The 23586-nt window shown below is 34.4% G+C and overlaps 1 protein-coding gene across 1 annotated transcript in view; it reads right to left on the reverse strand.

The window, feature by feature from the left end:
* Positions 1-324: 324 nt before the first annotated feature.
* The window catches only part of LOC143239146 (TWiK family of potassium channels protein 7-like), a 100835-nt gene continuing 77573 nt past the window's right edge, over positions 325-23586 (reverse strand). The window contains exon 2 of the mRNA XM_076479994.1: positions 325-2210. Coding sequence (XP_076336109.1) covers positions 1507-2210 — 704 coding nt within the window. The 3' untranslated portion in view covers positions 325-1506. The remainder of the gene's footprint in view (positions 2211-23586) is intronic.

Here is a 23586-nt window from a genome sequence, read left to right on the forward strand (position 1 = left end):
ACAGTAACGTACCAAACTGTTAAAATTACCTCAACATTAGAATACAGTTATGATGATGTAGGAAACTATTACGTCAGCTCATGAGTATAGTACAGATATACAGTAACTTAAAGTTCAACTTCTAAGAACAAAACAGACATAGAGCATATTAAAAGTGGATCTCAAGACTGCAGAACAGTTACACAAGAGACAAAGTGTCCAACTAATAGCTAAAGTTTATTTATTAAAAAACTGAACTTTCAATATATAATTATTATACAGTTATCTTCTTTTTTCTAAGTAAATTTGCTACAAAAGTTTAAATTTGATAAGTTGTCTCTGGTGGACAGTCATATACTTTTAATATTCCTCTCCAAACTATTGTGATCCTTTACCGGTTTCATATTATTATTGTATGTCTTCGCTTTCAGTTTCATATAGATCTTATTTTTTATTTCTTCTCAAGTTCATGTGTCTCTTTTCCGGTCTCATATATTTCGTTTCCTCACTCTTTTTTATCTTCGGTATCAAATAGCTATAATCCTCCTTTATTATAATCATGTACCTTTTTTATCTTCGGTATCAAATAGCTCTAATCCTTTTTGTTATAATCATGTACCTTTTTTATCTTCGGTATCAAATAGCTCTAATCCTCCTTCTTATAATCATGTACCTTTTTTATCTTCGGTATCAAATAGCTCTAATCCTCCTTGTTGTAATCATGTACCTTTTTTATCTTCGGTATCAAATAGCTCTAATCCTCCTTCTTATAATAATGTACCTTTTTATCTTCGGTATCAAATAGCTATAATCCTCCTTGTTATAATCATGTACCTTTTTTATCTTCGGTATCAAATAGCTATAATCCTCCTTGTTATAATCATGTACCTTTTTTATCTTCTGTATCAAATAGCTATAATCCTCCTTGTTATAATCATGTACCTTTTTATCTTCGGTATCAAATAGCTATAATCCTCCTTGTTATAATCATGTACCTTTTTTATCTTCGGTATCAAATAGCTATAATCCTCCTTGTTATAATCATGTACCTTTTTTATCTTCGGTATCAAATAGCTATAATCCTCCTTGTTATAATCATGTACCTTTTTTATCTTCGGTATCATATAGCTCTAATTCTCCTTATTATAATCATGTACCTTTTTTCCAGTTTTGATTTTTACGGCTCAAATATTCCACAGCATACTTTTCCGATATTTCGTTACATTTCTGTTAGAGCCCTTAGACCCTTCCTAGGCCCATTTTTGTAAGTTGTCATGTAAGATTGTTTAGTCTCTTTTTAGGTTCATTTATTTTTACCTTCCAGTTCTAAAACTTAACCTCAAATCCATTCTTACGTGTCTTAAGCCTTTGTTTTTTAGTTGTGTGTTTACCCCACTTTCAGTACAATCCTAAATCTTTTCCCAAAATTAAGCTACTTTTCGACCTTGTTTCATTTTTCAATCATGTCCTTAGCCTCTTTCCTTGAGTCTGTTTTATCGCGCCTGATCAACAAATTCGGCTTCTGACTCATGCTTGCGTGTCTTCTCTTTCCCGTATGATTCCCAGTTTCCTCCCAAAGTTCCGTAATTTGAGAACGACCTCTTCCTGTACAAGATTGAAGCACATGGCGATTAAAGCCATGCCTCCAAGCAAATAAAATGAGCAAATGATCAACGTTTGCTGAGATTGTTCAGCATCTGAAACTACAGTGTCACCAGGAACCAAATCCCCAAACCCAACAGTACTCAGTGTGACGAAGCAAAAGTAAGCGCCATCTAGGTAGTCCCACCCTTCCCAGAGTGAAAACAGGAAAGCGCCCCCACAGATGTACCCTGTAATCAATGCTAAGCACAATGCAACTGGTACTTTGACTCTTTGTTTCTCATAATCATTTTCTTCTGAGATTTCTTCCTGTAATGCTTCCATCTTGATTTCATCTGGGAGATGTCCACCAAATTTACTGGGAAAACTTGGGTTTAAAGAATTATGGGTATTTGGCGTTGTATCGTGGAGAACGATGTGATGAACTCGATAGTGCTCAGGATGTCGGCGTCGACGTTTGTCTTCATTCGATTTACAGACGCACAACCACCCATAGATGTACTTGAAAGATTTAGCTAGCAAGTCCCCGATGTTGGTTAGAAAAATAAACATTAAAGGAATGCCGACGATGGCGTACACAATGGTCACTAGTTTTCCCCAGTAAGTCTTAGGAGCGACGTTTCCATAACCTGAAAAACAAAAAAACAGACTACAATTATTGACTGTTCAACAATGTTTTATGCTTATATGGCTTGAGTACAATATTTCTGAAACCTGTAAACATAAGGTAATATAAAATTATCAAAATAAAATAATAGAATTTATTGACTATTTAGAACAACTTTCTACTAGTTTATTTTAGGACAGATGTTGTGGTTCAATTTCCATAGGATTTTATGTTAACTTAAGTTGTTAAAGTATATATTTAAAGAGAAACACATTATACCCAGTTTATATCTTAGGTTGTTAGAAAGCGTTGCAATTTTCTTTGTCTATCCTTCTGATGGCCAGGAGAGTTAAGGCGTGCGCTTCGTAATCCGAGGGTCGCGGGTTCAGATCCCGGTTGCACCAAACATGCTCCCCCTTTCAGCCGTCGGGGCGTTATAATGTGACGGTCAATCCCACTATTCGTTGGTAAAAGAGTAGTCCAAGAGTTAGCAGTGATGACTAGCTGCCTTCCCTCTAGTCTTACACTGCTGAATTAGGGACGGCTAGCGCAGATAGCCCTCGAGTAGCTTTGCGCGAAATTCAAAAACAAGAACTATTCTTCTGTATATGTTTTTAAATCGTTGCAAATATGTTAACGCTAAATTATATGTCGAACACGTTACATTAAAAAAATTTCAAAAGCTGGTGTCAAAAAATAGTTACTCTTGTTTGTAATATTTATCTGTCTTCGTTCTTAACCCGTAGGACTTTTAACGTTTGGATATTCCAAACAGCACATGAATGTAAACCTAACGCAAAATATAAGATTTTTCTTCTAATTCAACACAAAGAAACGCAAGTGGTTTCTGTACAATGATAAAATAAATTAGAGATTTAGAATTGACAATTCTAACTTATTCTAAATCCCATTACTTACGATCTTGTTTTTTCTAAGCGTGAAAAAAATAAACGCCAGAAAGTGACATCCTGGCGCCAGATAAATCTTTAATTTGAGTTGGAGTGTATATGACGTTACAATAAAGATAAAAGAATTATAAAACAAGAATAATAATTTATTATTTTTTTTAAAGTTTTATTTATTCTTGTGACATGTTGAAACTAATCCTGGTTTTTTCTAATATTTTTGACAAATATGATGATATTATACGAATTAATTAGTTATTTTTGTTCAAAACTTTTAATTTACTCGTACAATAACAATATTACAAAAAAATAATTTGCTGATTTTCAAATTTATCCATATTTAATAATACCAAAGTAGTAATTCGTCCGTCTTTCTCCAATATCATTATTATATTTAGTAATGTGATAACAATTGGTTGGCTGAATTTTTTTGTGATATTTTTACATTCAGTGATATGATAACAATAAGTTAGCCGACTTTCTGAAGTATCATTTTATTTAGTGATATAGTTATAATACGTTGGCTGACATATTAAGGTAAAAAAAGTTACAATCTATATCTCGAGAATGTATCTGTATTGCCTCAACATTTAGCTGCTACAGCTTCGTCGGGAACTATTGATATTCTACAAATTCACTAATCCAGCTGACACTAAATTGGAACACTGTAATCAATTAATCAAACATTAAAGCACGTGTCTAAAAGTTTCAAATTACATGAAAAATGATGTAAAACCTATTATGGTATGAACGTCTTTAACAAACTTGCAAAGAATAATTTTAATTAATTATTCTTGTCATAAGACATTAATGTTACGCTTATTGTATATTTGATTAAACAGTACGTTCTTTATCTATCTCCTTAGGAATTTTTAACAATTAGAAGAGTGTATGTTAATAGTATTATAATTAAACTATATTCGCCATATCTATTGCTGGCAACGCGTTTCGCACAATTCAAGAGCTATTTATACCAACTGAGATATAACTAATATAGCAGCGTTACAATAATAGTTTCTATGGTGTAAATGCGTTTTACTAGCCATTGAAGCAAACTTACAATTAACTAGCAGATAGATATCCATTGTCCTTGAACAAGGACGCATGTTCAATATGATTATCTAGTAGGTCGTTTAAAACTGTATTTTGCCATTCCATGCGTTATTTCAATAAGGAAAATTTCATTGTGTTTTTAAACAAAGGTATCTAACTGCAATGCAATGGATGCACCTACCACATTATAATACCCACGGAGATTTATTTCCGTTGGATACCACCATTCTTTGTCATTTTACTGAGCGCAAGAAAAAATGACTTCTACAAGTGAACGCTTTTTTACGGTTATAATTTCTATAAGTGTGAAAGAGGGAATAATTAAATTCAAACCAGTTTATATGGCATATTTATACTCAAACACGTTCTTCCCTTTATGTATTTTTTATACTCATATATTACAAATATTTTTGAACCAAGTTCTTCTCTTTAAGCTTTTTTTTACGTTCATGTTTCTATCTCTTAAATATTTCTTTCAGTTAGTTTTGTTTTGTGAAATTCTTTCACAAAAAGAAACATTTTGTCCTTTATACGTTTTTGTTTATTTCTTCTCGAATTGACCTTTCACCACATCATACGAAGACTGGCGGATCGATAAGAAACTTTAAGAATTGCAAAAAATATGAATAGTTTTCTTGTAATAAACTCTTAAAAATAAGCATTTTCATGTAAAATTTTTTTCTACGATTGGAGGATACAGAGTTTGACATAGAAGCAGATAGATATACAGTTTTTTGGCCATTACATATGTGGGTTATACTTCTTAGAATTCATTAGTATTAGGGTTATCATATATGCAAGCACTGCGTAATTTATCTAGTATTTTAGGGCAACAATTATGGTAGTGTACAACCCTAGTATTTCAATAACACTATATCCGCTGTATCCATTATTGACGAAAAGTTTCACACAATTCAATTTGTTTCTTTATATGTTTTTGAATTTCACGCAAAGCTACACAAGGGCTATCTGCGCTAGCCGTCCCTAATTTAGCAGTATAAGATTAGAGGGAAGGCGACTAGCCATTACCACTCACCGCCAGTTCTTGGACTACTCTTTTACCAACGAATAGTGGGATTGACCATCACAGTATAACGTCCCCACGGCTGAAAGGGCGAGCATGTTTGGTGCGATCCTCAGGTTACGATTCGAACGCCTTAATCCACCTGGCCATGCCGGCCATTGCTCAGTTCAGAGTTATTCAGGCCGGCTGGGATAAATCAAACACAAGTGCTTAGAACACTATTTTTATAATAAGCCTGATACAATGTCGTATACGAACAAGCATAATTAATTAATGTAAAACGCCTTCAATTTAACTTTTTGAAACAAATCGAACCACAAATGGTAAATAAACAATAGATGGTCTCCCAGTGGCACAGTGGCATATCTGCGGACTCGCACCGCTAGAAACCAGGTTTTGATACCCAAAGTGGACAGAGAACAGAAGTGTTGTATGGCTTTGTGCTTAATTCCAAAAACAAACATGCAATACATGTAAATGAATAGGTGAACTATTAAAATCATAGGATAGAGAATAGAATGCAATACTTATAAGAAATAACTCTTCATACTTCTAGCTATTTGTATATCTATAAATAGATGTATTATTCTATCCTGATCTATTAATACATTTAGTTTCAAACGGATTAGTGCTGTGGCTGTAGATAGCTCCTTACAAAATCATCACTACGTTCAAATTATTTTTTGTTGTTTTTTATAATTATATTTTAGAAAAGTAAATGTTGCTTCAGCTTACACAATAATTGTTTGTTTGTTTTGAATTTCGCGCAAAGCTACACAAGGGATATCTGCGCTAGCCGTCCCTAATTTAGTAGTGTAAGACTAGAGGGAAGGCAGTTAGTCATCACCACCCACCGCCAACTCTTGGGCTACTCTTTTACCAACGAATAGTGGGATTGACCGTAACATTATAACGCCCCCACAGCTGAAAGGACGAGCATGTTTGGTGCGACCAGGATTCGAACCCGTGACCCTCAGATTACGAGTCGCACGCCTAAACACGCTTGGCCATGCCGGGCCTTTACACAATAAAAAAATTACTTCTGCAAAACAGAAAGAAAACAACAACAGAGTAGTTGTCATCAAGTTAATAATTACGTTCCTACTGGAATATGAAATACGACAGCCACGACTCGAAATGAAAGTTAAAGAAGAGAAAATCCTAAGTTTAACGAATATATAACTCTCGATAGTACTTTATGAAAGACAAAATAGTAAAGCATTTCCTTTAAATAATAAAGTGTTTTTTATCGGGAGTAAATAAATGGTGTCTGCAGCTGAAGCCTTTTTTCATTGTATTTTTTAGCGGAAAAAAGCTAAGTTCACTCATGTCGGCCACGCGATATCATCCTATAAATTACCCGGATGCTCTTAGACAATATCCAATGCTTGCTTGCAGGAGAAAATACACAGCACAAAGTGCTCTCTGAATCTTAAGAAACTGTTTCTAGGTTAGTATAATGGGTAATTAAAATGACTTTCATATGGTTCTCGATATCTTTTTAATGTCTGTGTTATTTTTCATTGGCGTGCAGTAGACTTAACGGTAAACAATTCTCAAGAAATACCTATACATCTTTAGATTAATAACAGAGACCAGTTAGTTACTTCACAGGTAATTATAAAACTTAATGCAGGCAAGTATACAAAATGTTTGACAAGAACAACTACAGACTGTAGTTTTGAAAATATCAGCTCTCATGACTGCTTAGCTAGATCAACGATAAGGAAAGAAACGTTGTTTGTATTTATAAAAACACTTGATAAGTTTCTTCTAATACGGAAATACTTATTCCATAGTAGCACAGCGACATGTTTGAGGACTTCTAGCGATACAAACCGTATTTCGATATCAGCAGTGAGCAAAACACAAATACCTCTTTGAGTGGCTTTGTGCTTAACTACAAATGTAAATATATTAAACTTTTTTAAGAAAGCGCGTGCAACGAAACGTAAAGTATTAGATACTATATAGTAAATACACATATTATTAAGTACTTCGCGTATTAATAGCTACATGAAACACATATCATTTTTCTCTAGTAAAAGCGTAAAAGAGAAATAACGGAACAATTGTAAAGAAACTCCATATTTAATATGATCGACTTTTACAAACTGCTTTTCCTAAGAGAATAAAATTTCGCCAGCAAATCATAAGTCTTATTCCGTAAAGTTCGGTCACACTAGAAGTGTTTAAAAACTGCCACAGAAGGTTTCTAATATGCTTCTCACCATACCAGACCTATCCCTAATTTTAGATGCTGCAAATACACTCCGTTCTGGAAAGTATTTGATGGTTTGGTTTGTTTTGAATTTCGCGCAAAGATTTTCGATAGCTATCTACACTAGCCGTCCTTAATTTTGAAGTGATAGAATAGATAGAATGCAGATAGTCGTCACAACCCACCGCCAACTCTTGGGCTACTCTTTTACCAACGAATAGTGGATTAACTGTCACATTATCACGTCCCCACGGCTGAAGGGGTGAGCATGTTTAATGTGATGGAGATTCGAACCTGCGACCCTCAGATTACGAGTCTTGTTTGTTGGTTCACGCAATTCTCTACATGTCAGTACAGGTTTTATCCAACTCACCAGTCTTGTAGTATTAAAAGACGACAGATAAAATCACCATGAACGATGTGTGCAGTATAATGTAGTTTTCAAATAAAATTTACCAAGCTCAGACATTCCTCAATAAAACTTGTATTTCTCAAATGTACCTGTGGTGATTTTTTTCCTCTACATTCTACAACAAGTAGTTTTTAAAATAATAATTTGAAATAAGGGCATTCTTTATAACTTCCATGTATATAAAATAACGTTATTTTATGTACTCTAGAACATCAGTTATATATCAGTTAGCGCGCAAAAACAAAGTTTAAAACATACTAACAGGCAGAAAAAATTATAAATATTATTTACTAGCACACGGAGAAAACACTAATTATATCTATTACATTTCACCAATTAATATTTTTTTAAATAAAAATAATGCTGTACCTTCCTCGTTACAGCATCATTTGTCACAAAGATTTTGAATTTTACATCATAAAGCAAGCTGCTTTTGCTAAATCCAACCAAAGCAACAAGAATAGATATATAGATAGATGAACAGAAAAGCTAAGTGATAATTGAATCTGCACATAGTTCAATAGACCACGTGGAATAATTAGATTCCACTTATCGAAGAACACATTTTGTTTCTCGATTTATATGTTAGGGAAGAGCTATATTTTAAGAGCTGTATACTTACAGCTACACTGAAGTACTTAGAACAAATGATCGTCTCAGAAGTAGGAAATATTCTGCCAGGAAATTAAACTATTAATTTTGAACTTTTTTCTTTCTGCCTTTGCTTTGTGTTGATTTATGGATTAAAAGAGAAAGTCTTTAAAATACGTTATAACTCATTACTTTGCAAAGCAAACCAGAATTTATTTGGATCACTTGTTTTTGTTTGTTTATTACAGCGTATGAAAATATAACTTTTTTTAGGTTTAAACAAAAACTTGTTTGTTTTTATTGTACTGATTCTGAAACCAAAACCAAACATACTTTGTGTATCTCTAAACTTGTTTTTTGACTCGCCTGATGACTATTTCTAACGTACACCATTCGCTGTATAATCACTTGATGCCCGTTCCTAACGTATAACATTTGTTACAGAATCACCTAAAGTTTATCTTTAAAACACAAGATTTGTCAGAGAAACTCTTAGCATCGGGATGAGAGTGGCCCAGTGGTAGCGTATTGGAATATAAATATGAAATTCTGTGTTCGTGCCCTGCTACCACCGAAATAAATAAAATCTAGCTTCTCACTTTAATGTCGTGGGTGCTTTATAAGAGAGATGTATATATTCGATTAGAGTAGCCCACTATTTGGTGGTGTGTCGTGTTCGCTGACAACTTTGGTCAAAAGCTGGTTCAGCTGTAAGTATTCGGATTTGCAACGGTAAAATCAGTGGTTTGATTCCCCTTTGTGGACTTAGCAGATAGCTCAATGTGGCTTTGCTATAAAAAAAAAACACACAAACACACGCTAACTACTTTCTCTATAGTCCAGTGTTTCTCAGCTGGATTTCCAGACAACCCCTGCATCCGGGCTCTTGGCGTTGTGACCGCCATTATCTTTACAGATATTAAATATTATTGACGTTTCTTGACGCAGTGCTTTATAGTTTGTACCACGTCTAGAAGTTAAAAGAATATTCAGTCAGCGCAGCCATCTCGTAATCCCCTTGAAAACCTGCTCCTGACCTCCTTTGGGGTTGGCGACCCATCTTAAAAACACTGTTCTAGTCTATTACTACTAAGTTGAGAACGACTGAAGCAATTAGTAACTTTTGCGCGAAATTCAACAAACAAAACTTGATTACTGTTTCTAACGTGTAGCATTTTCTACAGGCTGGCTTAGTGTTGGTAAATTATATGTTCGTTTAGAATGAACTACAAATCTACACAATACGAGGGCTGTTCAAAAAATACGCGGACTGTTTGAATTGTGCGGCTCCAGTTGGTTCCAGGGGAATCCGCTTGGTGTCGCTAGGTTCGCACAGATCAGCTGATTACGGCGCCATTTCTCGATTGCAGTTATCTTCATTTGTGTATTAGCTACGCGGTTTTAAGTGAAGTGCGATTTTTTCGTTTGGTGGATTTCAGAATGAATGACCTAAAGGAACAACGACTTGCTTTGAAATTTTGTGTTAAACTTGGAAAATCTGCGACTGAAACTTTTGCTATGCTTAACACGGTTTACGGTGATGTTGCTGTGAAACGTACGGCATGTTTCAAGTGGCATGAACATTTTAAAGATGGTCGACAGTCCATTGAAGATGATGAGCGTCCTGGACGTTCTTCCACGTCAACTGACGACCCACACGTCGACAAAATCAACATCCTGGTGCGGGCAAGTCGACGTCTGACTGTTAGGGAGCTTGCTGAAGAGTTTGGGATATCAGTTGGATCTTGTTACGAGATTTTTTGACCGAAAAATTGAAAATGCACCGCGTTGCTGCGAAATCTGTGCCTCAGAACTCTTGAGTTTTTGGCCAAACACTCGATCACTGTTCTTCCCCACACCCCCTCCTACTCACCTGACCTTGCTCCTTGCAATTTTTTTTTGTTCCCCAAACTCAAAAGGAAGAAGATTTTAGACGATTCCCGAGATTAAGGCAAATGCGACGAAGGAGCTGGAGGACATTACAAAAGAAGCGTGCCAGGACTGTTTCAACAAGTGGAAACACCGTTGGGATAAGTGTGTGCGTTGGGGAGGAGAGTACTTTGAAGGGGTCCCAGACCTGTAACTTCTAAATAAAGTACATTTTGTTTTATGACGTCAGTCCGCGTATTTTTTTAACAGACCTCGTATGCTGTCTTTGCTCTGGTTATTGTTAATATGATAACCATATGTATGGGCATTATAAAATATGCCTAGTACATACACTAATTAACATTCTTCAAGTCACCAGGAGACTTTTGGGTGTAAATAACGCATATTAATTGAAGCATTTAGGTAGTATATTACTTGTTACTCTCAGCACGTGTATGAATATTTAAAATTACGAGAGCTACAAACGTTAAAACTAAACGATATTCGGTATCTTTCTTTAAGCACATAAGTTTAAGAAAACAGTTTTAGAACAGATTCAAAGACAATAACTAAACAATTATAAATAGATGTAGCTCAGTGTCATAAAATCCAAGATGATTTTTTTATACCATATTGATCCTTTACCTACAAACATTATAAATAGATTTAACTAAAACATTCCATTTTTGAAGCCGAGTTCACAAAGAAAACATGAAGTTCTGTAAAGAGGACTAGTGTTACTTTCCTCATGAAGAGAATACGTATTGTGTATGTAGTGTAGTTCCTCTACTAGATTGCCAATCGTCTGTTTACTTACCAATGATCTATGAACTAAAGATACTGAAATATAGCAGGTTTTATAGGTAGAAACACTGTATTGATGTATCTTCCTGACCAGTTCATCCCTTTATATATATATATATATATTCTTGTTGTTATGTAATTGTTTTACAAAATGAATATTTTAATATTGATAGGGTGTTTGTAACAATTACTAACGTTTTTATATTGTAACGAACTCCAAATGATTTCTATTTTGGTAGTTTTTTAAGTCGCACGACAGCAAGTTAGGAAGAATAAATGGGTTTCTGGTTGGTCGCTTCAGATTTGGCATACCAGAAGTATCTGTGCAATAATAATTGTTTATCTTTTAAATACTTTAATACTTGTTTAATTGTGGTTAACAACTTTATTCTTCGTGCGTTTAAAACTTCCAGAATTTCACACTAAAATATACTATCTAGGACTGAGACTCTAAAACTTCATGTAGTCCTTGCTGTGTAAATGATGTAAAGAGTGCTATGCAACTCTATAGGCAAAGTTAATGTTGTTTCCAGTTCGAGAACAAAGATTATTGTAGATGATAAGGCTTAGAAAATACTTTTAAGAAATGTGGTCAGGAAATATTAGTGACAAAAGCCGACAACGTCGTTTAAAGAAATGTTCAGGAAACATCAGTGATGAGACAATGTTAAACGTACAACTTCGTTTTGAGTAATAATGTTTGTGAAATACTAACGTAAAGACAAAGTTGGGTAAATATATCGAGAACAATATCAGGGGATATTAATACACACAACAGTGTTTACTGATATGTTCTGAGAAATAGTGTCAGGAAAATATTCGACAAGAAACTAATTAAAGTGTGCAGAGTCATTTCGAAGAATAATGTTGGAAAATGTTGAGAGAAAGTTGAGAATAGGAGAACGTTTGGGATACAATTTTATAGTAAACGATAGAAATGAAGAAACTAAACGTATATAATGATTTAAGTTATGATTTGAGAAATATTATAGTAGCCAATTAGCATCTTGACATCAGATTAAAATTGTGCATTTTATAGATTCATAAAGTGATCGCAAACTCACTGTCCAACGTAGCGCTATTTACACGTTCATTATCATTAACACACATTGGTCCAGATCTTTGGTTCAGTGAACTACTGCATTCAGTTTCGGTTTCTTTCAACTGTTTACCATAGATTAGCACAATAACACTAGGGCTTGCTGAGCATGGCTATGAAAAAAAATCCACTGAGTTAATTTAGTGCTATTAAGAGACCAGGAGGTAAAGAACAAAATATACGATGGAAGTTTCTAGCATGTTTTCATGACGGAGTAACGTTATATACTTTATCTTTCTATGATATCAAAGAATGTCGCTGTTTGTTTTCAGCTTGATCTTTGTAAAATAAAGGTCAAAATGAAATTATTACTTTATTATATGATGTTGAGGAATTATATCATTCATTTACTCTGAACATTCATGAATTAATATTAACTTCCAATCAAAGCAAGTTACAAATATAGTTCTTAACTAAAAATCAAATCAGTAATACAATGTTTCCCAAAGTGTGGGGAACGTTCCCCATAGGGGATTCAAATCATATCTTGGCGGAGGCGCGAGCTACTAGGATACAGTCAATAGTGCAACAATGAAAAAAATACACGTTTATGTATATATATATATTAGTAATGGAAATAATGGGTAAGTATTACAACAGGTACAACATATTAATGTGTTTGTGTATTACATCTTGTGACTTATCTTACTCTTTGACTGATTTATAAAAGAGGGGCGCACAATAAACCATATTTATCAAATGGGGACGTAAAGGACAAACATTTAAGAAACGCTGCAGTAATAATTACATCTAATACATTATACTATTCTTATGTTCTTACTTATAATGATTAGAATGCATTATTTCATTAGCTGTTTAGGCCCGACATGGCCAGGTGGTTAAGGAGATCGACTCATAATCCGAGGATCGCAGGTTCAAATCCCCGCCACACCAAACATGCTTGCCCTTTCAGCGTCCCCAGCGTTATAATGTGGCGACCAATCCTACTATTCGTTGGTAAAAGAGTAGCCTAAGAGTTGGTGGTTGGTGGTTGGTGGTAATGACTAGTTGCCTTCCCTCTAGGCTTACACTGCTAAATTAGGAACAGCTTGCGCAGATAGCCCTCGAGTAGCTTTGCGCGAAATTCAAAAAACAAATAAACCATTAGCTGTTTATCTTCTCTGTTAACATTATTTTCGGTCATAATCCCAAAACGTACACTGATCAGGTGAAAGCTAACAATTTATTTTTCTAAAGTAAAATTAATAAATAATTTCTATGATTATTCAATGAAAAAAATAAGAAAGGATTTTATATACTACATAGTATAAATAAATATTTGTGTTTTTGTCGTTTTATAATTTAATTACTAAAATTAGTCTCTTAAACGTTCTGAAATACCGTGATGAACAAATGAATGCAATAAATGTGTAATAAAACCTGAAAAAACACTGTGTTAGCTTTCAGATAGCTTTAAAAAAAGCTATGTGTGTTTATCTCTGTCACTAACCGACGTTCATCAATCTGGACAAATTAAAAATGTATGGCCACTGTTTTTATCGGGAGGAAAGATAAATATATGGTCAGCACATTGACCAAACTAACTCTATTGACAGAAAAGGAAAATGTATGACCAGAAATTTGACCAAACTAACTTTATAGGAAGAAAAAAAAAATGTATGGTCAGCATTTTGACCAAACTAACTTTATCGGGAGTAAATAAAAATGTATGAGCAACCATTTGATCAAAAAAAGAACAATAGAAGGTTATCAATATTTATACCAAGTGACCTATATCGGGTCCTGATTCATGTCGTTTTGTTGAAACGTCAACCTCACGTCTTTTTTACATAGTTTAATACATTATTTTGTACATCATGAGAAAAAAAAAAACTTTCTGAAAAAGGCGCACGGTAATGCCGGGCTCAGAAAGTAATGCCGTAAATGGAAGTGTGGGCCGTACCCTTCAATTACTTTGAGCCATAACATTAAACGTCATTTGTGGTTGGCGTCGGTGTCGCATACTTTGCTATGGATTTCTTCGTTGAATTGAGCCTTCATTCACGGTATTAAAGTAGTAAGAATAATTGATTCGATTTGTTTCGACTATTGGCGCGAAACTAAACATGATCTGTCAGAGCTAACCGTTCTTAATTTGGAGCTTATGGAATGAAAAGAAAGCAAATATTTACCAGCATCCGCCGCTAACTCTTTGTCTATTCCAATCGAATAGTGGGATTTGAACTCTTATAACGCACTTACGACCGCATAGTGCGAGCCACTTTGTAACATAGAGTCTGGAATCGATAACCCCTAGATCAAGCCGGGCTCCAATAAAACCGAAATGGCTTATGGATTTAGACTTAAATTTAGTCTTTTGTTGAGGGGAAGGGGAATCTACCTCGATTTCTCTACAAAAAATCATCTAAACTTGTTTAGACTGTTCTCCCAATAAGATTTTACATCAGATAGATAGGAAAATTATAATCTAAACAACTAATTCTTTAAACCAAACAATTAATTTGATGTTTCATATACACCTTTCAGTTAAATGGACCAACAATAGACTTATATAGAAAATTATTATTTCTTCGATGTGAACAAAATCGTGGTCGTATTTGGTGAATATTAAATTAATCGTATATTAAGATAAACAGAAAGAATTATTTTTTGTGATGTTGTCAATATTTTTTGTCCCTCAAAAGAGAACTTTCCACTGTGTAGATCATTTGAAAGATATCTTTATAGAAGCTACGTTTTTTATTCAGCTATTATTTTTCAGTATGGCATCGTTTTAGAATGATATGTATGTGAGTACTCTAGCCGCGTAAGACAAATTTTGTTTGTTTGTTTCTTTGTTTTGAATTTCGTACAAAGCTACTCGAATGCTATCTGTGCTAGCCGTCCCTAATTCAGTAGTGTAAGACTAGAAGGAAGGCAGCTAGTAATCACCACCCACCGCCAACTCTTGGGCTGCTCTTTTACCAACGAATAGTGGGATTGACCATAACATAATAACGCCCCCACGGCTGAAAGAGCGAGCATGTTTGGGGCGACAGGGATGCGAACCCGCGACCCTCAGATTACGAGTCGCACGCCTTAACACGCTTGGCCATGCCGGGCCCAAATTTTGTTAATAACAATACATTGCAATCTTCATAAAAATACTCGGTATCGCAGCCAAGTGGCCAAAATGTTATAGGTTAACAGAGTAAAATTTTTTCTTTTCGTAGATGTTTAAGGAAAATATTAAAAGTAAAGATTAAATTTGTACATTTGTTTTCGACCTTTAGGTTTGCGTAATGATACGTACACACTGACAAATCAGTTAAACCGAAATTTCGACTTCTTTTAGGTAAAGCTAGAAAAAGCTAGTTTTCTTTAGTACAAAGCTACAAAATGGGCTCTCTCAGTGTTTTGTAGCCTGGGGAATCGAGCCTCGAATTCTAGCGTTAGTTGTCTGTAAACGTATAGCTGACCTACTGTAGGACGTTAGAATCGCCTTTGAACTTACAGTAAATACGGTTTGTTCAAAACATGTGTTATATATATATATATAACTGATAGTTTTCGATTTTTTTGTAGAACATTTGATTGAAACCTTTGCTATAGTCAGTCATTCATAACAAATGAGATTAAACGCAAAAACAGACAAAACGTTAATACAAAAGTTTTAAGCCTAAGCTGCTCTCCTTTTCTACAGACATTAGGAAATAGAAAACATGAATGGTTGATATAAGCATAAAGACACTAAAAGCCCGAATTCATGAATCTTATGAATAAATTATAAAAGTTGAACTTGTAGAAGATTGTATTCCTGGCGCAGAATGCCACAAGTTCGAGAATAAAACAGGCTGACACATAGAGTAGAACAAGCTGATAATCCCGGTTTATTGTAGGGTTTAGTATTCGCCTCACTGCTGAACGACTTCCTTTTGCTCTGTTGTGTACACTGATACATTTATATATTCGACTTTTTATGTCTTTAGCAAACAAGACTTATAAAAAAAGATTAGCCTAGAAACAATCCATTTAACCTGACTACTTTAAGTCAGTGAATTGCTGAAAATATAAAGAACTATACATTATCGACTATAACATTTTTGATTAATTTTACATCTAGGAACCATTAATTCTGAGAACGTGTAGGTGAATTAATTTTTATTTACATGTCTGGTTGTCTGCAGTAGTCTCAACTTTGATAAAAAAGTAAATTTTATATCCGAGGTATTCTTATATGTTTGCCAATTTGTATGTGACCTTAATATTTCGGTTTTAGTATCCTTATAAAAAAGTAACTTCATAGGTTATACTATGTCTATTTCGGAATGCTAGAAACAATAAAAGGGACAAATGAAGTGTGTCTGTTTCTATATTCTGTGTGTGTGTGTGTGTTTTTTTTTCTTATAGCAAAGCCACATCTGGCTATCTGCTGAGCCTACGGAGGGGAATCGAACCCCTGAGTTTATCGTTGTAAATCCGTAGGTATACCGCTGTACTAGCAGGGGGCTTCTTTATTATGAAAAATAAACTTTGTCAATTATAGCAACTGTTTAGGTAACCTAGACAAACGGTAACATCGACAGTCACACCGTGTTATCTTGGGTAACCTAGAAATTATAATATCTTTAGTCACACTTAAAGTGGAAGACATGACATGCTGGTTATCTTGATAGATTATGAGTAGGAGAGTCCAAGGCTAGAGTTCCATTTTGTGCATCTGAATATGCTTTACAGTGTCATGTAAGTAGGTATAGTTAGCAGAGTAGTGGACAAGTGCCTTTTGTTCAGTTGATAAAGTACTTGTTTATGTGCGAGGAGTTTCGGGTTCATATCCAAATATATACAACTACGACGGTCAATCCAGTTGTATAAGCGATTAGTGTTTCGGATTAGTTGCTGTTTCTTAGGTCATCAATTTAAAGTCGCGTGGATACAACAGTAAACTCATTTGTGAAGACCAACACTTTGCTTTTCACACACTATTTTTTACTTAATTATAATGATGATACAGTATATTTGTCTGAGAATGGCAATTCGATTGTACATAGCTAATAAAACCTGTTACTAACATCAGCATCGCTAAAACAATTAACAATATGTAAAAAAACCACTAATCAAGACCAAGTACAAATCATCCCCAGTTTAAAAGGTTCTTGAAAATTATCTGAATATGTATTTACCAATTACATTTAATTTATCTTTATAATAGCTCATTACTTGAAACAAATGAATAATGTCATATTATGCAAAGAAAATAATTATAAATTAATAAGCCGTTGATAAACATCTAGAAAACAATTAATCACAGATAAATTACTCGTATTACAACACAGTTCAGAAAATGTAAGCTAACTAGTGGTAATCTAATTAGACATATAGAAACAATTATAGAAAGTTTTAACATTAACGTATATGTAGTAATTGATTATGCTTGTTGCTAGATCAGTTTTTCTTAAAAGTACAAATTGTGTAAAATTCAGTATTCTGTATAGCATTTAAATAACCTAGAAAGATATTCACAAAGTTTAAACACTATCACGTAGCCTTTCTTGTGTTACTACATAAACTACTTCGATACTTGTTAAAGTATATTTAAAAAATCACAATTTTCAGTGATCTAGATATTTTCATTGTTTACGTAATAATTCACAGTATTTATTCTCCGCTTTGATATGTATATATTAATTTCTAATGTCAGATGATGCTAGGTAACACTTAACTTGAATTATTTTTTAAGATCTGAAGTTATTTGTATTATATAGTGATGATCAGAATTTTAATAACTGTGATTTTATTCAAATGCGCCTTTTATAATATCAGCTCATAGACTGATAGTTATGGCCCGGCATGGCCAGGTGGGTTAAGGCGTGCCATTCGTAATCTGAGGGTCGCGGGTTCACATCCCCGTTGCACCAAACACGCTCGCCTTTTCAGCCGTGGGGGCGTTATAATGTGACGGTCAATCCTACTATTCGTTGTTAAAAGAGTAGCCCAAGAGTTGGTGGTAGGCGGTGGTGACTAGCTGCCTTCCCTCTAGTCTTACACTGCTAACTTAGGGACGGCTAGTGCAGATAGCCCTCGAGTAGCTTTGCGCGAAATTCAAAAAACAGAAAACAAACAAGACAGACAGTTGATAAAGACCATATGATAAAACGATATATTTGAAGAAGTTTGTATTTTTTTATTTTCATTGCACGCATAATAATATTCTAGAATATTCCTGAGGGAGAGAGGAAGAGGTCAAACTTGCGCCTAATCCTCTTAGGCCATCTGTCAACTTGACCGGACATACGGAACAGAAAAGAGCAGTATGTCTGTGTCGCATACTGCCTTTCAGGTTAAAATTACTTCTTTTCTCAACAGTTGTTCTGTTTTCTGTAATCATCCACACATCCAACTTAATAAAACTTCACTGGTTTAAGGGAAATTTTAAATACTTTTTAGAATTATTCAATAAATAAAACACTGAAACATATTCACAAGACATTTACTTTAACATTTATATGTTAATAAGTAAGTTTGAAACAAAACAAAAAAGCTTGTTAGCGTTGTCTTCATTCTCACCACAGTTTCATGTAAACACAGTTAACCAACAGATTCTTTTTCATCTGAAACTCTGTATAGTAGTTATAAATACTGCTAAATAATTTGATTTTTATTTGTTTAACATTAGAAAAATATTTTTACATGGCCGTTATTGGCTAACGTGTAAGACTCTAAGTGCTACATGACTTGTTATGTAAATTGGTTTTTTTTCTTGTTGCATATGTTTCACGCTTCAATGCCCACGTGACAAAAGCCGCAGTTTCTTGGTTCTTAAAGTATTGATCCACGGTGTGTGAAAGGAATTCACGCTCTGAGAGTTATCCTTCATATACGTAGCTTTCGTTATGTTCTTGTTTAATTAATTAATACCTCTGTTAGCACTCTGACTTGTTATCACATACCACAAATGTGAGAAACACAGACAGGCATTGTAGGGTTCATTAAGTCTCGTGATTCAAATTAAAACAAAAAAATCTTGCGAATAAACCGCTTTTTTAAAGACAAATGTCTTTAAAATTATACCTTTTGTACTTTCTTGACAAATAGCAAAATTCTCAATATACTTCTTTAGTGTGCGTTACTAACGTGATAATGGATTTATTCTATTACAAGCTGTTTTGATAAATATTGTAATTTTGAATTTTGTTACGAGTGACAATTGTACGTTTGAGTTTCACAATTAATTGTTCAGTTATCTTTTCTATGGTTTTTCATTATTGTTTATTGATGCTGAATTTATTGCCTACATACGCTCAACGTAATTTATAGTTTTGGACTTCTTTCATATGCGTATATATACATATATATATTACTGATCACGGTTTTACGAATAAAACAACTTCAAGTATAACGTGCTAGCAAATATATAAAAAACTAGTAAGCATAATTAAACTGTTGTCTGTGTTCGACAACGTATAATCTAATAAACAAACATCTTTCCACGTGTGATGGAACGAAAGGGAATGATAGCACGGTATGCATATTGATAAAAACAGAAATAAAAAAAAGATGTAATCGCCTCAAAATGAACACAGATGGCGCTTTCATGGCTAGAAAAGAAGAACTGATGGTATAAGTTAATTTCAATAGCATACAAATTGGTAGTAAAATGACGTTGTTTTTTAGTTTGTGGCATGTGGTAACATCTTTTCAACTATTCAAGAGCGTTTTAATACGGAAATCAATTGCGCACTATAAAGTAACTGTTAAATACTTATTAATAGGATTCTATGGTCCAGGCCCCCTTCCCTAGCGGCACAGCGAAATGTCTGCGGACTTATAATGCTACAAACCGAGTTTCGATACCCATGGTGGGCAGAGCACAGATAGCCCTTTATCTAGCTTTGTGCTTAACTATGAACAAAACAAAGAAAATCTATTATCTAAAAACAAAATTTGAACAAAGACATTTGTGATACTCTAGTCATGAGAGGCTTTGTGATGACAAACAGGCATAATGAACAACAATCCGATTGAACCCAGGCATAATGAACAACAATCCGATTGGTCCATGGTTAGAACAGGAAGAGCCTGGTTTATTTTATTTTATTTGAACTGAAATTTATTCTTGTGTAACATCCGGGTTACTATATTGCTCTACTCTTCGTGCACTAAGTACTGTCGGTTATTGTCTTAATCTTTATATTCTTATTTAGCATACACTTTCAAGACCATGCCCATTTCATGAGGTTATATTAACAGGTATATTTCCACCATTGAGCTTTGCTAATGTATGATTGAACTATTAGTTCTCTTCCCACATTTTCTACGGCTCAGCATGGCCAGATAGTTAAAGCATTGGACTCGTAATCTGTGGTTCGAATGTTGGTCACACCAAACATACTTGCCCTTTCAGCTGTAAGGGCGTTATGATGTGACGCTTCAATTTCACTGTTCGTTGGTAAAAAAGTAGCCCAAGAGTCGACAGTGGATGATGATGATGACCAGCTGCCTACCATTTTATCTTACACTACTAAATTAGAGATGGCTATCGCAGATAGCCTTCATGTAGCTTTAGGCGAAATTCAAACCAAACCCACATTTTTTACATCCAGGAAACATGTGACTGTACAGTGTATTTGATTAAAACCATATATTATTTCTTTCGTTAATCTAATTAGATGATCTTTTGTTTGTCTTGCTTTTCGGAGATCGTTTTGTATTTTTGGGAATATTGATTTGGTCTAGAGTTAGCTTCCCGTTGCCGATATATGTACCGATGCTCCCCATCGATAGTCAACAACAACTTGAAGCCGTCCACCGGATTGAAAGATAAAATAGAGAAATTAATTTTTATTTCAAATGTTTATCAAATATGAAGTGTAACATTTCCTTTGAAAGAGTAATAATATGAAGACGCAGTTTCAAAAAATGCAGTTCCGGTTTTTGTCCATTCCTGAAATAGTACTGAGAGACCAGTGTTGGAATAACTTAATTTCCTTTCACTGGTTTAAAGAAGGATTCTTGGAGTGCATCAGACGATTATGTTATTTAAATTTTCATTAGTTAGAACACAGACGAGCACGTTATTAAGACCACTGATTTCATGTAACCAACACTTTAAATACTTTCATATACAACATAGAATGATCGCGCGATATATATTGCGACAGATTGAATTTTATAAACTCAGAATTACATAAATCACAATGAATCCACAACACAATAGGCAAGAGAACAGATATGTAAGTCTCAAGGAGGGCATGGTAGTGGGTGCTCATCTGGCAACAGTGTTTTATTAAAGGCAATTTCTTTGATGCATTGTTCAAAGGGATTTGTCGTCATAGTCTATCAAGAGTGCCAACCGAAACGTAAATTGACTTTTTACTTGAGAGAACTGTGATTTATCGAGGAAAAATAGGGTTAAAAAGGCTATTAATTGTGATGGATCGGAGACTATGACCCAATTATTGCGATCCAAAACGACTAGAACTCAATTATATTCGAGTATATCATGCAAAGAGAATCATAAAAATCATTATCTGTGGCAGCCAATAAACAGTGTCTGAAAACTGCATCTCTGAAGTGAAGATTTTACATTGTAAATGGGTTTAAAATGCAAATTATTGACAAAGAATGTTTAATTGGAGGTGTGTAATAAAGTTTGATGTACTATTTTATACCATTTACTATACTGGAAAAAATACAGAGAAAACCACAGGAAGCATTAAACTCTACTTGTATTCTTAGAGCAATAAAGGGGCATACTGGTAGTATTTCAACAGTACAGATATCAAAGATGCTATAATAATATGATAAATGTTATTTTGAACTTAATGGGTTCTTTGAATCTTTTGAAAGGATAACATTTAGTGTGTACTTGAATATTATTATTGAAACCCGATTTCGATATCGATAAATAAAGGGTCTTTCAAGGTGGTATCCAAACAAGTTACAGCACTCTTTTGTTTAGTATTATTTCCATGAGAGTACCAGTCACTCTCTTCATTTTTCTTAACCAATACTATCTCTGAATTGTAAATCATTTAAGTAAGTTTGGATGGCATTCAAAAGTTACATTCGCCCACGTTTTCTTTTTGCTCATCTGCTTTGATGAATGAGTTGATACTAAACATCACATCTCCGAGTGTTATACAGAGTAATTATTTATGTTGAGTCCAAGCTGTTATTAAGATCAACCTGATATTATGTGGGAGCTCCTAATAAAGTGGTCAGTCAGTATAATTTGAAAAGGACTGCAAGACATGCATCATATGGCTGTGTCATCTGAATTATCATAGATGGAACTATAATGTAAAGCAAGGGACAAATCACAGAACTTCAGCGAACACCACCACGACAAATATAGGGTTAAAGAAGAGATTGAAATGCCTTCAATATGCAACTGAAGATACAAAAGTGAATTAGAAAACCTCAGAACCTCAAAATGCCATCATGGGGATTTTTCGATAGATCTGGCTTTGAGAAAGCTGCGAGGATCAGAATTTAAACAATGCCCTATAACGAAACACCCATAAAGCCAACTGTACTTTCTTATTGTGTAGACATAAAATACAGCTTATACTAATTTTTTTCTAGTACAACTAACAAACAGAAAGGCGTGCATCTGATTTGGTTTGTTTTAAATTTCGCGCAAAGCTACACGAGGGATATCTGCGCTAGCCGTTCCTAATTTAGCAGTGTAAGCCCAGAGGGAAGGCAGCTAGTCATCACCAACCACCGTCAACTCTTGGGCTGCTCTTTTACCAACGAATAATGGGATTGACCGTCACATTATAACGTCCCCACGGCTGAAAATGCGACCATATTTGCTATAACGGAGATTCGAATTCGCGACCCTCAGATTACGAATCGAATGTGTACATCTGAATAAAATTAATGTTATCATTATAGACAATCTTACACCTTTAATCGCATTTTAGATCTTGCTAAGTTTTCAAAACCCATGGTAATTTGTCCAGTCCTACAATATTTCATAGTGAAAATACACTTTGGTTTGATAGAAAGACTGTTGCTGATTTTAATTTCCCCTTTCTTAAGAATACTGTTTTGTATTTACTAAAATGTGCAAAACCTGAACATTTGTGGTTTACTTTCACACATCCCACGCTAGTCCAGCGGCAAGCCCTCGGATTTATAATGCTGAAATCGAGGACGAGTTTCCCCTCAGTAAACGTAGCAGGTAGCCAGATGTGGGTCCACTATCAGAAAACATAACCATATATTTACCCTCACCCTGCCCCTAAGTGGCACAGTAGTGTGTTTGTGGACTCCTACAATACCCATTCGATACCATTCGATGGTGGCAGAGCACAGATTGCCCTCTGTGTAGTTTTTTGCTTAATTCAAAACAAACTTTCACATTATCTATTCTTTCGACTTCTACTCTTTATTTTAAGTTCTGAGAAGAAAACTGTGCTTTTGAAGTTATTATTGAGGTTAGTTGTTTACGATAAGATAAATGCGTTTTT

This window comes from Tachypleus tridentatus, chromosome 13 (genome assembly GCF_004210375.1).
Source record: "Tachypleus tridentatus isolate NWPU-2018 chromosome 13, ASM421037v1, whole genome shotgun sequence".
NCBI classification, from domain to species: domain Eukaryota; kingdom Metazoa; phylum Arthropoda; class Merostomata; order Xiphosura; family Limulidae; genus Tachypleus; species Tachypleus tridentatus.